We start from the raw sequence: 17,928 nt of genomic DNA, 5'->3' as shown, positions 1-17,928 counted from the left end.
CCTTGTACTTCTTCCTCCCCTCCCCAACCTTCTTAATCTGACTTCTCATTTTTTTTCTTCAGTCCTGATGAAGGGTCTCAACCCTAAACGTCGACTACACTCTTTTCCATAGATGCTGCCTGGCGTGCTGAGTTCCTCCAGCGTTTTGTGTGTCTTGCCTTGAGATAACGTCCATGTTAGCTTAGGCCTGGGAAAGAAACTGAGAGAATTAGTTGGTAATGGGGACAATTAGAGGATGACAAAAGTCTGATGGGTTACTTACAACAGGTCGGTGTCCTAATGAGAGGTGGAGAAAGCAGAGTCCTCAGAACTTGGATAATTCTATATCAAGTCCAGTAGGCTACAGCGTCCTTTGATGGAACACATGAGTTGTGTTAGGCCTCATTATAACAGCGCAGGCCAGTGTGGGGTGGGGAGTTAACGTGGCAAGCAGCAGGAAGCTAGGGTTCTCCACAGAGTGGCCATTCAGTCTGCTTGTAGTTTCTCCAAATGTGAAGATCACATCGTGAACCGAATGTGGTGCACTAAATGAGAATTACACCTGAATTGTTGCTTCACCCTGAATGACAGATCCCTAGATGGCGGGGAGGTCAAGGGTGAAAGGTCATTGGCCACACTTGCTGTTACAGGGGAAGAGTGATCTGGGACACAAGTGGTTGGTGGTGATGGGGGAGTACTGGACCAGGACTCAAAGGGAATACCATTTCCAAAATGCTGAAGGTGTGTAGGAGTGAATATGTTCTGGTGGTGGAATGTTGGAAATCATTGAGGGTGATTCGCTGATGAATTAATCCGGTCTCGCAGTCCCATACTGACAAGTTGAAAAGGTCATGTGTAAGCTGTGGCTTAAAGCGCAGCCAGTTTCCTTGTTTAAGTTTACTTTTGGCAGCAGGGACCCACAGTCACAATTTCACAACCTCATCTTCCTGGAAGAGGAGAACATACCAGAAGATGTAAGAGGTGCTGATTTTCTGAAAGAAAGGAAAGAAATCTGATGTGTTAACCACAGAGAGGCCTTCAGGGAAAACCATTTGTAAGGATTCTCCTCCCAGAGGTTGAAGAGCTGCCCCTCTGGAGCATGGTGACTCATTGCAAGCTGCTCCCTGCAGAAATTCCTTCTATTATAATCGACCTCAGTGCACTGTGTAATGATTTTATCTGTCTGAACTGTATGCAAGACATGTGAGAATTATATCCCAAGACCATGAATCGCACTGCGAAACCTGTCTGTCTGGAGGCATGGACATGATGATCACTTTGTGACTACTCCAAAAAATAAAATACAGAGAGTGGCATCAACCACCATCCTGAGCTTTTTTTCCACACTCTCAGAGGACTTTGTCACTTAAGAGTCACTGTGATGAACCTCTCTCCAAAGTGGCAGTCTCTCAAAGATGTGTCCATCTCACGTCTACTGCACAACGCCATGCACGTAGTGATCCTGCCCAGTGGGTCCAAACAGACCACTGCAAGCTGGGACCGAGCAGGCTGCATTGCTAACTTTTCTCAATCTGTCTTGAAAGTCTCCTCTAACAAACTTCCTGCAGGGGTGAAGCTAAGGAACATGGTGAATGGCAAATTGCTAAATGAATGTCGTCACCACCACACCAGACCCATGCCCATTCCAACTCCAGTCAGCTGCAGGATGCTAATGATCACGTTCAGCAGCTCAGCTCCAAGTCAGTATCAGAATCAGGTTTAATATCACTGGCATATGTCGTGAAATTTGTTATTATGTGGCAGCAGTACTTTGTACTACATAAAAACTTAAATTGCAGCAAGAACTATATACACTAAAGATATATAGAGTTGATATATAGAGTTTATTAAGTAGTGCAAACAGAGGGGTTAAAAAATAGTGAGGTAGAGTTCATGGATTCAATGCCCATTCAGAAATCTGATTGCAGAGGGGAAGAAGCTGTTCCTGAATCGTTGAGTGTGTGCTTTCAGGCTCCTGTACCACCCCCCCCCCCCCCCCCATGGCAGCAATGAGAAGAGCACATGTTCTGAGCGATTGGGGTCCTTAATGGTGGATGCTGCCTTTTTGAAGCATCGCTCCTTGAAGATGTCCTGGATGCCGGGGAGGCTGGTGCCCATGATGATTGATTCATTCGTGGAAGCATACAGCAGGATGGGGCTTATAAAGTTCAGATTAATATCATTTTCATTTAACATGTGTGCATGGAAACGTTTTGTGAGATGTATACACAAACAAGAGGAAATCTGCAGATGCTGGAAATCCAAGCAACACACACAAAATACTGGAGGAACTCAGCAGGCCAGGTAACATCTATGGAGAAGAGTACAGTCGACATTTCGAGCCGAGATCCTTCAGCAGGACAAAGGGACTTCCACATCTACTGCACACCGTCCTGCTAGAGGCTGAAGTGCTGCCCCACTGGAGCATAGTGGCTCAGTGCAGGCTGCTCCCTCCATTATAATTGACCTCAGTGCACTGTGTAATGATTTTCTGTTTGAACTGTACACAAGGCATGTGATTTCTAGTCTATAAAAGTTCGTCAAAGTTTTAGATGGTGTGTCAAATCTTTTAAAACTTGTAAGAAAGTAGAGGCTTTGATACTGGAATAAAATGAAAGGCAAATTGGGCAAAGGCATCAGAGTTCCTTCCCTGAAGGATGCAGTAAACCAGGCTATGAAGTTCAGTCGGTGTCGTGGTCACCACAACTGAAACTGGCTTTTAGGAACAGGGTCTTAAGAGCTGGAGCATATTGGCGGAAAATCAGCTGTAAAGTTTGTTTAGTAAGCTTCAATCTAGCATGACTAATAAAAAGAGGAAGTACTTAAACAGTTAATGTTTCAGAGGTTGAACCAACTTTTCAGCATGAACAGATGCAAAGTTTAGCCTGAAGTTAGTAGACGAGCAGAGGACAAAAAAATATTAACAGAGTGGTATGCCAGAAACTCAATGATATTAGGAATGATACTGGAAGGAAAATGAAAATGGTTATGGGACGCATTAAGAACAAAAGATGAATTCAGCAAAGTTGTAAATGAGAATTTGCGAATCATCTGAACCTGAACTCTGAGCAGATTGTCCAAACAATCATTCACCAGCTCAACTAAATCTTAACAAGCATGCCAAAGTCCTGGCAGACTTCCATCTCTCCCACCAATGAATATTGCCCAATCGAGTGTGACTGTGTAACTTGGCTGATGACTCCGGTCTTCAAAATCAGGTTCTGTGATTATTAATTGGATCGATGGAGTGCACAGATAATCAATTGAATGTGGGGCTTTCTGCCAGCTGTAAATCCACCTGCACAGGGGTAATTGGGGGTGATTTGGTTTGCTACAGATGTACTTATTTGGGGGCACAAAGCTATTGGTGATGTAACCTGGAGCAGCAGTCAGTCCAGTGGAGGAACTCAGCAGCTTGAGCAATACCTGTGAGAGGAAAGGAATCATCAACACAGCATAGCAGTTAGCGTGATGTTATTACAGCTCAGGGTCGGAGTTCAAAGTTCAGTTCTGGCATCTTCTATAAGAAAAATTGTACAGTCTTCCTGTGAGCTTTTGGGTTTCCACCGGGTGCTCCAGGTTCCTCCCGCAATCTAAAGATGTGCCCAGTTAGTATGTTAATTGGCCATTGTAAATTGTCCTGTTTTTATAGGGTTTAATAGGTGGGTTGCTGGGCAGGGTGGCTCTTTGGGCCAGAATGGCCTCTTCCACTTTGTATCTCTTAATAAATTTCCACCCTGCATCGGGACAGTTCATCCTGAATGTTAACAGTTTCTTCCCCCACCCCCAGCAGATATTCATTCTGAACTTGGGGGTGGGTTGCTTTATATCATGAATTACAGGCACCATAAAAGCAGAGTACAGATGCTGTGAAAGGCTACTAGCAGATCAGTATCAAAGCAGGAGTGTGACTTTCAACAAAACAGGTTGAAACCAAACCCCTCAAAAAAAAGTTTTCAACAAATTGGAAGCACTATTTTTAAAGGAGCTGCAACTTAGAGGATGAAATTTTAAAAGCCACTGAGGCAAGAGACAGTACACATGTTTGCTACTAATAATGAAACATGTTTAATTCTGGAAACCTACAGATTGTAAAACTGGCACTCAGATATTCATTTGTAACTGTAGACCCCATGTTATTGTAATATTAACATTTTTCAATTGCCTTTGTGCTATTCTGAACATTCCCTTACAGCAAAGGTAATAAAGATGATTGAAAAGATCCAATATTACTGTGGAGTAATGATTACAATAACAAATGGAGATCTAAGGATTGGAGCTCTTTTTCTCATTGAAGTTGAAGATTGTGTTTACCTAAGAGGTTTTCAGCATTATAACTAAATGCAGTGGAGCAGTTATAACACTGCCTTCACTGGCTCAGGGAGATCACACACTCAAGAAAGTCAAAGCACATTTATTATTAAAGTAAGTTTGCAGTATACAATCCTGAGGTTTGTCTTCCCCACAGACAGCCAGAAAACAAAGAAAAAAACAAAGAAATCGTAGAAAAATGGCAACAAAAAAACGAACAAAAACACAATATAAAGCACAAGGAAAACCCGAATGGGGTCCATATTCAGTTCAGCTCAATGTTCATTATCCTGATTCATTCGCTCAAAAATAGCAGCAGCAAAAGGAGGAACCAGAAAACACGTCATAATGTGAACTATGGTCCAATCCACAAACCGTGTCGACTAAACCAACTCTGGTTTAAATAGTTTTTCAAAAATCTTTCCAAGTGAAGTACGATTAGAATTTAGAGCACTGTACCACCTAACTGCTAATATGGCACCTTTAAATTCTAAAGGAGAGCCCATGCTCTGAGAATGAGAACGGGGGGGCTAGTTGTTGGAGTTGAAGTTTATTGTTGTTATTGGCAGACTGTATGTAAACGGTATAAATGCCATGAGAGTTAGCTTTTTGCAACGGCAGCCAGTACATTGCAAAATGAGGGCATACGTGGGTTAGCATGAACTTAAATTAAGATGTACTTAACCAAACGTGTGTCGAATGATGAGAAAGTACTCTTAACACTTGGAAGATATAATTGGATAATAGTGAGTTTCCAAGTAAGCGCAGCCAGATTGAAGTAACTAAAGGAAACCTGAGAAGGGCTTCGGGCCCTTGAAGTTGACAATCTGATAACATTGAGAAAAAGGTCAAAGAAAAATGCCGGACAGACATAGGGTGAGATTTTGCCCTATACTGATCAAAGTGAGTTGTAAGACAGTTGGTACAGTTCCCCTCTATCCCTCCTGCCCTACCACACAGCCCCTCATAATATTAGAATTCTAGCTCCCAATCGGTCCCACACACTCAACTTGCCCAGTTTCCCTGTCATTCAGTAGTGTAGTGCACCGAAAAACTCTGTGGTCTATATAATTGCTACTGGAGGTGTGCCCCTAATGCAAAGACCAGGCGATTCCTTGCTCGATGCAACCAACAAGCAGGCAGTCATAACGTCTGTTTACTAGTGACTCGCAAGTGATTCTGACATGACTGCCCTCCTACCCTCTATTGAGTATGGGCTCTGATCTGCAGATGAGGTTCAGTTCCTCAGCTTTCTCAAGGTCCAGCAAGGTCAACTGACTTGTAGCGCTGAAAGAGTTCAATCCAAGCCGTTCCTGTAATGACTGAGCACCTTCACGAAGCATGTTTGTGTCTCCACAGGCATTTGAAGTGGCGGAGCAGGAGCTGGGAATTCCTGCGCTTTTGGACGCGGAAGACATGGTGGCGATGCGTGTTCCAGATCGGCTCAGCATTCTTACCTACGTGTCGCAACTGTACAATTACTTCACCAACCAGACCCACGGTACGGAGCCGCGGCACCTGCGCACACTTAGGAATGTCGATTCTTTTCTTAATTTATTCAGTTAGACCCTCAAAGATTAAGTCAATGAAATGAAGTAACTCAGCCCAAAGTTAAATAAAGACAAGTTACAAAGAATGGTTGCAGTGCTGTTCAAACTCTACAAGTTATGACAGGTTTAAGAAAAACAAACTTCAGAGATGTGATTACTAATCTTCTTGTTGAGCAATATCCAATATCCACTACAATACAGTACTGTGCAAAAGTCTCAGGCATTATATAGAGCTAGAGTGCCTAAGACTTTTGAAAAATACTGTATTTGTCAATGTGGAGTGGAGAGAGAGTTTGTAAATCTAGTGAGAGCAAAGGACGTCGGTAATGGTGAGGGTAGAGCACCCTGGGAGAGGTGTGGGACAGGTAGCAGTTAAGGAGTATCGAGACGGAGGGTGGCGCAAGTGCAGACACAAGAAGTCCCGAGACACCAGGCAAGGTCAATTGATTCAATTGGTTTATTAATCATTATGGAATGTCTCTCTGCTTCCTCTCCTCTCCCTTCCCATTTTCCCAACCATGATTCCCCTCTCCCTGCCCCCTTCCCACTCTCAGTCCACAACAGAGACCCATATCAGAATCGGGTTTATCATCACTCACATATGTCGTGATTTTTTTTTGTGGCAGCAGTACAATACAATGCATAAAATTATTATTGTACTGTACAAAAGTCTTAGCTTCTATACATGTGCCTAAGACCTTTACACAGCGCTGTGTAACAAGGCAAAGAAGTAGGGAAGAATCCTACTGAAATTAAAGGGATCCAAAGTTTTTGAAAGAAAGCTAGCAGCAGTGACACCAGTGTTAAAACTGGTCATGCAAGCTTTAAGGAGTTATTAATTTTATGAATGGGGGAATCCATGGACCCTATTACATTGAGGTTGTTGCTACACACTTTCTATCAGCTGGGTGGCTGGTTTCTGTGTCATTCTGCGGGTTAGGCTTACAGACCTCTGTTATGTTGTGTATTTTAGTGCGAACATCTATGTAAATAGTTTTCGCACTTTATGTCTACATTAAAATTCTACAGGTTGTTTGCACTGACATTCGTCTTCAACTTTGCATTTAAGATGTACTAGTTGATAGGGGAAAAGATAGGTTCATTTGTGGCTGTCTGCAGCAAAATGGATGAATGGCCAAAGGAGAAAGCATTGAGGGATGTGTTGTTTTTCAGGAGTGCCTGAGTGAATGGCCTCCTCCTGTCCTGAATTACTGCGCCTGTAGTTCAAGTTTAATTGTCGTTCAACCATGCATGAATACCACCAAATGAAACATTATTCCAGGACCAGGGTGTACAATGCAGTACCAATAGTCATACACAGCAGAAGGTAAAACACATATAAGGTGGTAGTAAAACACAATTACACAAAAATACAGTCCAGCTCCCTGAGTCCATGAACGTTGCAGCAGTCTGCAGTCAAGCTCAGTACAGTTTGACTTTTGCCAAGTGAACACTAGGGGGCAGCACTGACTGCAGCATGCCCCACTGGTGGTGTGCCCGACTCCACTGCCTCCCCCCAGGCTGCTGCAAACAGGTGGCACTGCAGCTTGAGGAATAGTCCTTGCTATGACCGAGGCCAGTAGCTCTCCGAATAGCGCAATAGAATCTTTTGGATCCTTCTGAAAAGCTAGGTGAAGCCTATGGTGAAGATTGACTCCTGGCTGTTCAGAGCTCACTTGTTCACCCAGCAACACAAGCGTCAGCCTAGAAAACATCCTGGACTTGAACCCATCTCCTGGAATTGTCACTGCCCTCCTGTGTAGTTTTACAATTTCCTGAAACTGTCAGTGAATCTTCTGAGGCAACAAATTGTTGAATAATATTGACATGTAATCATGTATTAATATATTAGACTGGAGACGAACAAATGAACCAGAATCAGGTTTATTATCACTGACATGTGATGTGAAATTTGTTAACTTAGCAGCAGCAGTTCAATACAATACATAATCTAGAATGGAGAGGAAAAAAGTAATAATAATAAAATAAAACATAATAAATAAACAAAGTAAATCAATTACATATATTGAATAGATTATTAAAAATGTGCAAAAACAGAAATACTGTATATTTTTAAAAAGTGAAGTAGTGTCCAAAGCTTCAATGTCCATTTAGGAATTGGATGGCAGAGGGGAAGGAGCTGTTCCTGAATCACTGAGTGTGTGCCTTCAGGCTCCTGTATCTCCTTCCTGATGGTAACAGTGAGAAAAGGGCATGCCCTGGGTGCTGGGGGTCCTTAATAATGGACGCTGCCTTTCTGAGACACCGCTCCCTAAAGATGACCTGGGTACTTTGTAGGCTAGTGCCCAAGATGGAGCTGACTAGATTTACAACCCTCTGCAGCTTCTTTCGGTCCTGTGCAGTAGCCCCTCCTGGATGACGGCATTTAGAAACCACTAGCCCGGCCAGGTGAATGTGAGACAGGATCCAGCACATGAGGCAAGAGATAATTATCCTGTCTGGATTTTGAAGACTCTCAGTAAAATCATTTTCTTTCCACAGCTGGTGTTCCCCCGACCATGAAGAGACCAGCTGCAACATCACCATCAGAACCATCCGTTAAGAAAGTGGTCACGGTGAACAAGCAAGTGCTCTCACCACATGTACGTCTGTTGGTAACGTGAAACCTGACTGGGTGACCTTAATTACCATTGAAATGACATTAACTGTGATGTTTTATTTTTGGCCGGGATTAGAGAACATGCCTTACGTGGAAAGGTTGAGTGAGCTAGGGCTTTTTCTCTTTGGAGCGAAAAAGAATGAGAGATGATGTGCTAGAGGTGCCTAACATTAGGAGAGGCGTAGGATAGAACAGAGAGTCAGCACCTTTCTACCCAGAGCAGCAGTGGCTAATATTAAATGAGTGGACGGGGGTTTAGGGGAGATGTCCGAGGTTGTTATTTATTAATGGGGTGGTGGTTGAGGCTGAACATTTAATTTTAAGTTAGATAAACACAGTGATGGAAGAAAAATGGAGGGTTATAGCTTGTGTAGGAGAAAGGGGTTAGATTGATCGTGATTTTTATAGATTGGTACACTGTCATAGGCGACGGGCCTGTACTGTACTGCACTGTTCTATTAGCAGCAATTTCTTTTGGAAAGTGTTTTATTATTTACTTATTGACGTAAAGCGTGGAAAGGCCCTTCGAGCTACGCTGCCCAGCAATCTCCGATTAAACTGTAGCCCAATCACAGGACAATCAACAATGACCAGTTCACCTACTTAGCATCTTTGGACTGTGGGAGGAAACCCACGTGACCACAGGGAGAACTCTTTACAGGCAACAGCAGGAATTGAACCCAGTTTTGTGTACTGTAAAGTGTTGTGCTAACCATGCTACACTACCGTGCTGCCCCAATCTAAATCTAAGTCTCTCAGCGATCTAAAAATCGCTGTCAGGGCCCTACCAATCTGTACCTTTAATCTGCCCCACCCACCCCATAGCAACTGTGTATACGCTTCAGGCCCCAAGGATTCATTCACCCTGAAGTTCACTCAGACATCTAATACTTCATTTTCAATAGTGACTTAGAACATTGAATAGCTTGGCACACGAATAGAATCTTTGGTCCACAATGTTCCGCCAAACTAATTAAATTGGTAATTCACTTCCTGAATCCCTTCCTCTCTGCCTAGGCAATGTCCAAATCCCTTCATTCTCTGCTCATTCATTTGCCTATCACCTACATCATACCGTTTTAGGAGGGGGAGATTTTCAAAAAGGCATCATGTTCCTAGAAGAAGTGCCGAGCTAAAGCAGGAGATCTCAGAATGGAAAAGGTTGGGTCCTGGTGAGGGAAGTGGTGAGGCTGAGGATAAGGATAAGCTGGGGAATTTCAGATGCGTGCAAATTATTTGCGCGATCTGATGCAAGAACACGAAGAAATGCTTGCCATTGATCGTGGCCAAATGTATAAGGCAACCAACAGTGAGGGACTGCTCCAAATCAACTCGACAGTGGTCTGTGGTGTCACATCTGTGTGCCTTCAGTACAATTCCAATGCTTCTTCACCAAATCTTACTGAGGCCTTGTTGTACACATGACTAGCATTTAAGTTTGTTCAGGAACCAAGGCCATTTATTGTCAGCCAGGATCACTTCTCACTGCTCTTAAAGAGCTATGCATGAATTGGAGCAGAATTGAGAATTGGTGAAAGTCCAACAGTGAATGGAGGTACTCAAAGCAGCTAAGACAATGCCATGGTATAGGAACTACAGAATCACCCTGAACAGAGCCATTGACAGTGAGCAATATATTGTATGATGCCCACCTGGAGACTTAGTAAAACACTGGAAATAAGGAATTTAGCAGACAATGTTTGAGATGATCAACAGATCAAGAAGCAGCTGTGGAAAGAGAATTACCATTTCATCAGAATTAATAAACTTTGAGTGCATTGTTGGTTCGATGAATGATGGAGGAGGGTAGGGTCAGAGTTGCAGGAATGTAACATTGATGAGGTTGTAATGTATTCTTAACAGAAGAGTGGGCAATGGCTTGTCATTCCGTAACCCACAGGTCAGATCGAAAGTCTGCCACGTTGAGTTGAGCGTCGAGTTACTCTAATCTCATTTGTGGCAGGGTCTAGCACGTGACACTAAAGGAAAGGCTGAAGCATTTGCAAGCATGGTCAGCCAGAACTGCCAGGTGGGGAGTCCCTCTCGGATTCCTCCTAAGATCCCAGACTCATACACAAGCCAGTCTTCAGCCAGTTCGAGGAAATCTGCAAATGCTGGAAATTCAAGCAACACGCACAAAATGCTGGTGGAACACAGCAGGCCAGGCAGCACCTATCGGAAGAAGCACTGTCGACGTTTCGGGCCGAGACCCTTCGTCAGGACTAACTGAAAGGAAAGATAGTAAGAGATTTGAAAGTAGAAGGGGGAAAGGGAAATGCGAAATGGTAGAAGACCAGAGGGGGTGGGGTGAAGCTATCTTTCCTTTCAGTTAGTCCTGACAAAGGGTCTCGGCCCAAAACGTCAACAGTGCTTCTTCCGATAGATGCTGCCTGGCCTGCTGTGTTCCACCAGCATTTTGTGTGTGTTGCTTCAGCCAATTCAGTGATAGGCGGAGAGCATTGTTATAGCAAATGCCATGAGATAATATAACATCCCACTTTGGGATTGCAACTCCAATGAAGCCAGTCCAAGACAGTTAGAACATTGGCAGCTCCCCAGCTATGTGGGGCATTATCCTAGTACATCTTGTTTATAAGGTACGGGATACCGCCCAGCCACCTCCTGTCCTCAGTAAAGTGACAGAAGCTATTACTGACAGTGCTATCAAGCAACACTCATGTTCCCTTTAAATATTTCACCTTTCATTGTTAACCCATGACCTCTAGTTCTCGTCTCACCCAACTTCAATAAAACAAGCCTGCTTCTATTTACTCTTGTGTATCTCCCTCATAATTTTGTATACCTTTATCAAATCTCCCCTCATTCTCCTGCCCTCCAGGGAATGAAGTCCTAACTTGTTAACTTGTCTTCACCTATAACTCAGGTCCTCAAGTCCCAGCAACCTGGTTGTAAATTTTCTCTGTACTTTTTCAGTTTTATTGACACCATTCCTGTAGGTAGGTGACCAGGACTGCACACAGCTTCTCGTAACATACCAACCCCGGTCCTCAATCCTCTGATTTGTGAATGTCACAAGCTCCTTTTATGACCCTGTGATGCCACGTTCAAGGAATTATGAATCTGTAATCCCAGATCCCTCTGTTCTGCTGCACTCTCGGTGCCCTAACGCTGGTCGTGAAAGACCCGCCCTGGCTTGGCCATCCAAAGTTCAACACTTTGCATATTGGACAGAACACAGTGCAACAATTTGTGCAGCCAGATTGTGTATTGGCACTATCATATCTGCAGGATTGATTTCCTTTAACTTGTGTAGTATTCACAAAATGTAACATTCATTGCTACGCAACAGAAGCCCATAGCCATTTCATATGATTACATTTTCATTGCTTTACAAGCTGCATAAAGCTGTAGTACTTACTGTGCGTCGTTCTGGCCTCTGCTATGAAAGGAATACAAAGACCAGGTGGGTTATACTTATGAGGACAAATTAAATGGATCTCTGGTCTCTTCTGAAAAAGCCTTGACTTTAATGGTGGGAGGAGCAGAAGGACCTGCTGGTTATCTATAAATGCTCTCAGTGGCCACTTTACTAGCTACAGGAGTGGAGCCCAGTGTGGTCTTCTGTAGCCTATCCACTTCAGGGTTTGACATCTTGTGCATTTAGGGATGCTCTTCTGCATGTCGTATGGTTATTTGACCTCCTATCAGCTTGAACCAGTCTGGCCATTCTCCTCTGACCTCTCTCATTAACAAGGTGTTTTTGCCCACACAACTGCCACTCACTGGATGTTTTTTTTTTCGTTTTTCACACTATTCTCTGTAAGGTCCAGAGACTGTTGTGTGTGAAAATCCCAGGAGATCAGTGGTTTCTGAGGTACTCAAACCACTCCATCGGCGCCAACAATCAAAGTCACTTGGATCCCATTTCTTTCCCATTCGGATGTTTGGTCTGAACAACAACTGAACCTCTTATCCATGTCTGCAGGCTTTTATGCACTGAGTTGTTGCAAATGATTGATTAGATATTTCCATTAATGAGCAAATATAAATATAAAAGTGACCATTGTGTGTATGTGAAAAGGTTAAGTGGGGTATCTTTGGAGAGGAAGTTACTAAATGTAATTGAGTATTACCCAGAGAGTAGTTAGAACATTGTACTCAATGCCACAAGTATTTGAAGCAGATATCACTGATAGAATTTAAGGGAAGGTCGATGAAGCACTTGATAGGTTACACATCAAGTCAAAAGGAAGTCACATGGGTCAAAAGGAAGTCTATGTGGTCATTAAATGTCAACAAAGCAGAATGAAGTCTGAATATTTGTACTTGTCCTGTGGTCAGTGTCCTGTTGCTGGCTGTCTGTTTGCTTCCTGCAGGATCTCTCTGAATTGTATCGTGTTGGCGTTTCTAACTTTCATGTTTTATTGCCCAGCAGAGTGACCCCCCAGTGGCAGCTGACGAGAGGCCCCAGCGGAACACCCTGAGCAGCACATGTGCAATTTGCAACAAGCACGTTCACTTGGTGCAACGATACTTGGTGGATGGAAAGCTTTACCATCGCAACTGCTTTAGGTAATGGGAAAGGACAGGAAACGTTGCAGTAACAGTAGTGCTTTTTGAGCATGTCTGCTTCCTGCAGTGAAGTTGGCCGCAATACCAATCCATTGTGAACAGTGTTTACAGATCCTAAACCTCACTGACATGTTACTGGAATAGAGCGGTGTTGGTGCAGCCATACTGGCCACCGCTTTGCTTTTCCTCTTATAGAAGGAGGTGGCATTTCTCCTTGAACCAGTCCAGTCTACGAGCTGATGTCATTGCCATAAAGTAGGCACATGAACTCCTAGGATTCCAGTCTAGCAACAATAGGGGATGGTGATAAGTCACCTGGTCAGGATGGTGGTGTGATTTGGAGCTGGTATTGCTTAATTGTTCCCCTCTTGGTGAATGTGGTGCTATTGGGAATCTCTGAAGAGTTGTAATTATGTCCTTTAAATTGTAGACCACAAGATATAGGAGCAAAGTTAGGCTATTTGGCCCATCAAGTCTGCTCTGCCATTTCATCATGGCTGATTCATTTTCCCTTTCAGCCCCAATTTCCTACCTTCTCCCCTATCCCTTCATGCCCTGACTAATTAAGAATCTATTCAATTCAATTCAATTTTTATTCAATTCAACATGAATACAGCCAAACGAGACAGAGTTACTCCAGGGTCAAGGTGCAAAACACAGTACCAACAGTCACACACGGCACAATGCACACATGGCACGTATAAGATAGCAAGCTCATAAAAATATCAGTAAGATGCAGCCATGCAATAAAGTCCAGACTTGAACCATGAATGGCGCAGCAATTGGCAGTCGACCACAATAGAGCTTGTCTTTTGCTGAGGGAACATGGTGGTGGGGGGGGAGGAGCGGAAGACAGCACCGGCTCCAGCGTGTCTCTCCTAGCGGCTGTAAACACACGACACCACGGCTTGAGGCTTAATCCTTGCACGTATAAGATAGCAAACAAATATAGGATATTGGTAAAATACAACCAAACTAAATATCAACCTCTGCCTTAAATATACCCAGTGCCACAGTCGCCTATGGCAACAACTTCCACAGATTCACCACTCGCTGGCTGAAGAAATTCTTCCTCATCTCTGTTCTAAAATGATGCCCCTTTATTCTGAGGCTGTATCCTCTGGTCTTAGACTCCCACGCCATAGGAGGCATCACACCAGTAGTGGAGGGGAAGGGTGAGAGTGGTACTGGAAGTCCAGCAGCAGCACTAGCCAATCTGCTGTGTTGTGTTTAGCATGGAGCTGCAGGAACATCAACTACACTTGCATCTGTGTGTCCTACAGCATTGACCCGTTTTGAGAAGTCACCTGATGAGCCACCTGTTTGAGAGCATGCAGCTTCTGATTGCTGTTGTGACTGGCGTTAATCTAGCTGGTCCAGTTAAAGTTCTGATTTTCGGGGGGGGGGGGGGGGGAATGTGCCCCCCCCCCCCCCCCCCGCTATATAGGTATTCATTCATATTGTGGCTCTTTTTTTTCTTGTTGAATCATAACTTTGCCAACAATGTTATCCAGGTCATGCCATAGATTATTATCAGTGAAATTGCAATTTGGGATGAATTGTAAGCTTACCTTATGAAACGCTGAAAATTGTAGAGTTGTGGACAGTGAGGAAGGTACAGCAGGAAAATATGGCAGAAACTTTTCAGATGGAGTTTAAGCTGGACATCTGTGAGTGTTACACTTTGGGGAGGCCACTGTAAAGGGAACGTGCACAGAAGATGGCAAAACCTTTAGGAACATCAATGTACAGAGGGGTCTCGGGGTACAAGTCAGTAGCCAACATTCCCAGTTTAAAAAAATTTTTTACAGCTACATGGACCAATCAATGCTCTAAGCAGGAAATTTTTCCATGGCCTGAAAACTACATGGCACTTACTCTTTTTTTGTAATATGCACATCAGACAAACTCAAGCCTCAACTCACAACACAAGTAAACAACATCAGCCTGTCAGAACACCTGACAGGCACAATTGCAAAAGTAGTATGTTTTGACTGGACGGTCTTGGCATTCAGCAAACTGGCAGTTTATTATCAATAAACTACCGACTTCCATTCTGTGTTTATTGTTACAATTTGTAACAATGTTGTAACTTGAAACAATGACAACATAAATACATTGAAGCTTTAAAATGTTTCAAAGTAAAGAATGTGGTATGTTTATTATTTAGAAAATTTATGGGGTATATTCATTAACGCAATTAATTACAAGGTATTTAACAATTATATTAACATGATTTCAAGATTATATTAACAATATATAAAAGAAATTTTCAGCTAAACGACAACAAAGGCAAGATGTGCAGCACCATTTTGGTTACTGCTCAGCCGTGCACCCGCACAGCTTAGAGGGAACAGTGTCCATAGCTCACTGAAAGTGACAGCATAAGTAGATCAGGTGGTAAAGGAGACTTACAGCATACTTGCCCTCATTGATCAGGGCATTGAGCTTAAGTTGGCAAGTCACGTGCAGCTGTATAAAAGTTTGATTATAAGATATAGGAGCAGAATTAGGCCATTTGGCCCAAAGCGTCTCCTCCGCCATTTCATCGTGGCTGATCCAATTTTCTTCTCATTCCCGGTCTCCTGCCTTCTCCCCGTAATCCCTCCATGCCCTGATCAATCAAGAGTCTGTCACCCTGTGTCTTAAATATACATAAAGACTTGGCCTCCACAGCTGCCTGTGGCAAAGAATTCCACAGATTCACCACTCCTTGGCTAAAGAAATTCCTCCTGATCGCCGCTCTAAAAGGGCATCCCTGTATTCTGAGGCTGTCTTAGACTCTTCCACCATAGGAAACATCCTCTCCACATCCACTCTATCAAGGCCTTTCACCGTTCGATAGGTTTCAGTGAGGTCACCCCTCATCTAAATCAGTTGCTCTTCAATCCTGGAGTCATTTTCATGAACCATGGTACGGCACATTTGGAGCAGCGTGTGCAGGAATGATCACCTTAATACAGGGAGGATCTGGGAACTCTGAAGGGGGTGCAGAGGGGTTCACCAGGATGTTGTCTGGATTAGAGAGTATCAGCTATGAGGAGAGGTTGCACAAACTGCATTGTCTTCTCTAAAACAGCAGAAGCCGAAGTGCAATCTGATAGAAGTGTATAAGTTTATGAAAGGCATAGAAAACATTTTTTTCCCTAGGGTGGAGACGTCAGGTACTAGGGGGATTAGCTTTATGGTGAGAGGGGAAAGTTTAAAGGAGATAAGTAAGTTTTTTTTACACTGTAGCTGGGGCAAGTGGTGAAAGCAACTGCTGTAGATGTCACCATCTCTGAGGTTCTATCCTAGTCCAACATATTGATGCAATCACAATTAAGGCATGCCAGTGGCTGTATTTTATTAGCGGGCTGAGGAGATTTGGTATGTCGCCAAAGACTAGCAAATTTTCTGCAGATGTGTGTGGAGGCCATTCTGACTGGTTGCATCACTGCCTCATTCGGGAAGTTCAACGCACAGGATCCAAATTTTAAAAATCTGCAGAGGGTTGTTAGCTCCATCGTGGGCAACAGCCTCTCCACCACTGAGGAAATCTTCAGTAGGCAATGCCTCAAGAAGACAGCATCCATCATTAATGACCTTCACCACCCAGGACATGCCATCCTCTCATTACTACCATCAGGGATGAGGTATGGAGCCTGAAGACACACACTCAACATTTCAGAAGTAGCTTTTTTCCCTCCATCATCATTTCTGAATGGTCTATGAACTCTACCTCACTATTTTGCCCTCCTTTCACACTATTTATTTGTTTGTTATATCTTATTGTAATCTACAGTAAATTTTTGTATCTTGCACCATACTTCCACTGCAAAACAAATTTAACGACATACACGTGATAATAAACTGGGTTCTTATTTGGATAACAAGATTTAAGAGGCACTTAGATACATGAGGTTGTGTATAGGAGGATGAGATTAGTTTAAGTTGGCATGGTCGACAAAGACGTTGTGGGCCGAAGGCTCGTTGCTATGCTGCACTGTTCCACGTTCTCTGTTGAATGGCTGGCTGGCTGAGATTGCATCACTGCAGCAGGATCCTCGTGCTGTGATGACTGGCCAATCAGTGCACTTTCTTTGATTGTGTCACGTGTATCCAACGCTGGACGAGTTGTCCTTTTGACCCACTCCACCAACCTGCTTGGTCTCAGCTTCGGACTGAATCCCAGACTCTACCATGTGTGTCCGTAATGAAATCAAGCAACCCCATTCTATCTCCTGATGCAGGATGAGAAAATGTGACCAAAGTCTCCTTGGAGTGCAAGTAGGCTGACTGAATAATGAGGTTATATTAACATTGATTTGGCCATTTTTCAAACAGTCTGAGGTGAAAACCTTCTACCTTTGATGCTTAGCTAAAGAAAAAATCAGGATTATTAGCTTGGGAATATTGGACACAAAGTTAACTCATCGGGGTGATTGATAAGTTTGTGGCCTAAGGTAGAAGGAGGTGCGTTATTAACTTCAAACTTTCTGCATAATCACTTAGAGTGGAACTGCATGTGCATGTAACGAGAGCTGTATAACTCATCTCCTTCAACCTTAGGCCACAAACTTATCAATCACCCTTGCTGTGAACACTTTCTGGAGGTCCAAGATCCGTATGCTCCATGACCACTGGACTAAGTGTGTAAATGTAGGAAGGGACTCTGCTGAAAAATAAATGTGCTAGGTTTTCTAAAATTGACTCCTTCTACCTTAGGCCATGAACATCAGTCACCCTCATACAGTCCCATCAAAAACTACTGTTTGTTCCAACAGTTTGACATCCCTCGGGCTCTCTCACCCTAGCTAACAAGGGAGAGAGAGCTATCTACTGCAAGAGGGGAGACCAACAGTCACTATTTCGATGTTACAGTCTGTAGCGCCACTTTTATTTCGAGTTCCCCGGACTTAATATTATTGTCTCACCATCGAGAGAGAGCGTGAC

At 43.5% G+C, this 17,928-nt stretch overlaps 1 protein-coding gene across 1 annotated transcript in view; it reads left to right on the top strand.

Moving 5' to 3' along the window:
- The window catches only part of micall1a (MICAL-like 1a), a 108,437-nt gene that overhangs the window by 49,976 nt on the left and 40,533 nt on the right, over window positions 1–17,928 (top strand). Inside the window, exons 3-5 of the mRNA XM_073033538.1 lie at window positions 5,650–5,791; window positions 8,343–8,443; window positions 12,857–12,993. Coding sequence (XP_072889639.1) covers window positions 5,650–5,791; window positions 8,343–8,443; window positions 12,857–12,993 — 380 coding nt within the window. The remainder of the gene's footprint in view (window positions 1–5,649; window positions 5,792–8,342; window positions 8,444–12,856; window positions 12,994–17,928) is intronic.

This window comes from Hemitrygon akajei, chromosome 31 (assembly GCF_048418815.1).
Source record: "Hemitrygon akajei chromosome 31, sHemAka1.3, whole genome shotgun sequence".
NCBI classification, from domain to species: domain Eukaryota; kingdom Metazoa; phylum Chordata; class Chondrichthyes; order Myliobatiformes; family Dasyatidae; genus Hemitrygon; species Hemitrygon akajei.
This window is presented reverse-complemented; position numbering and strand designations above follow the sequence as displayed.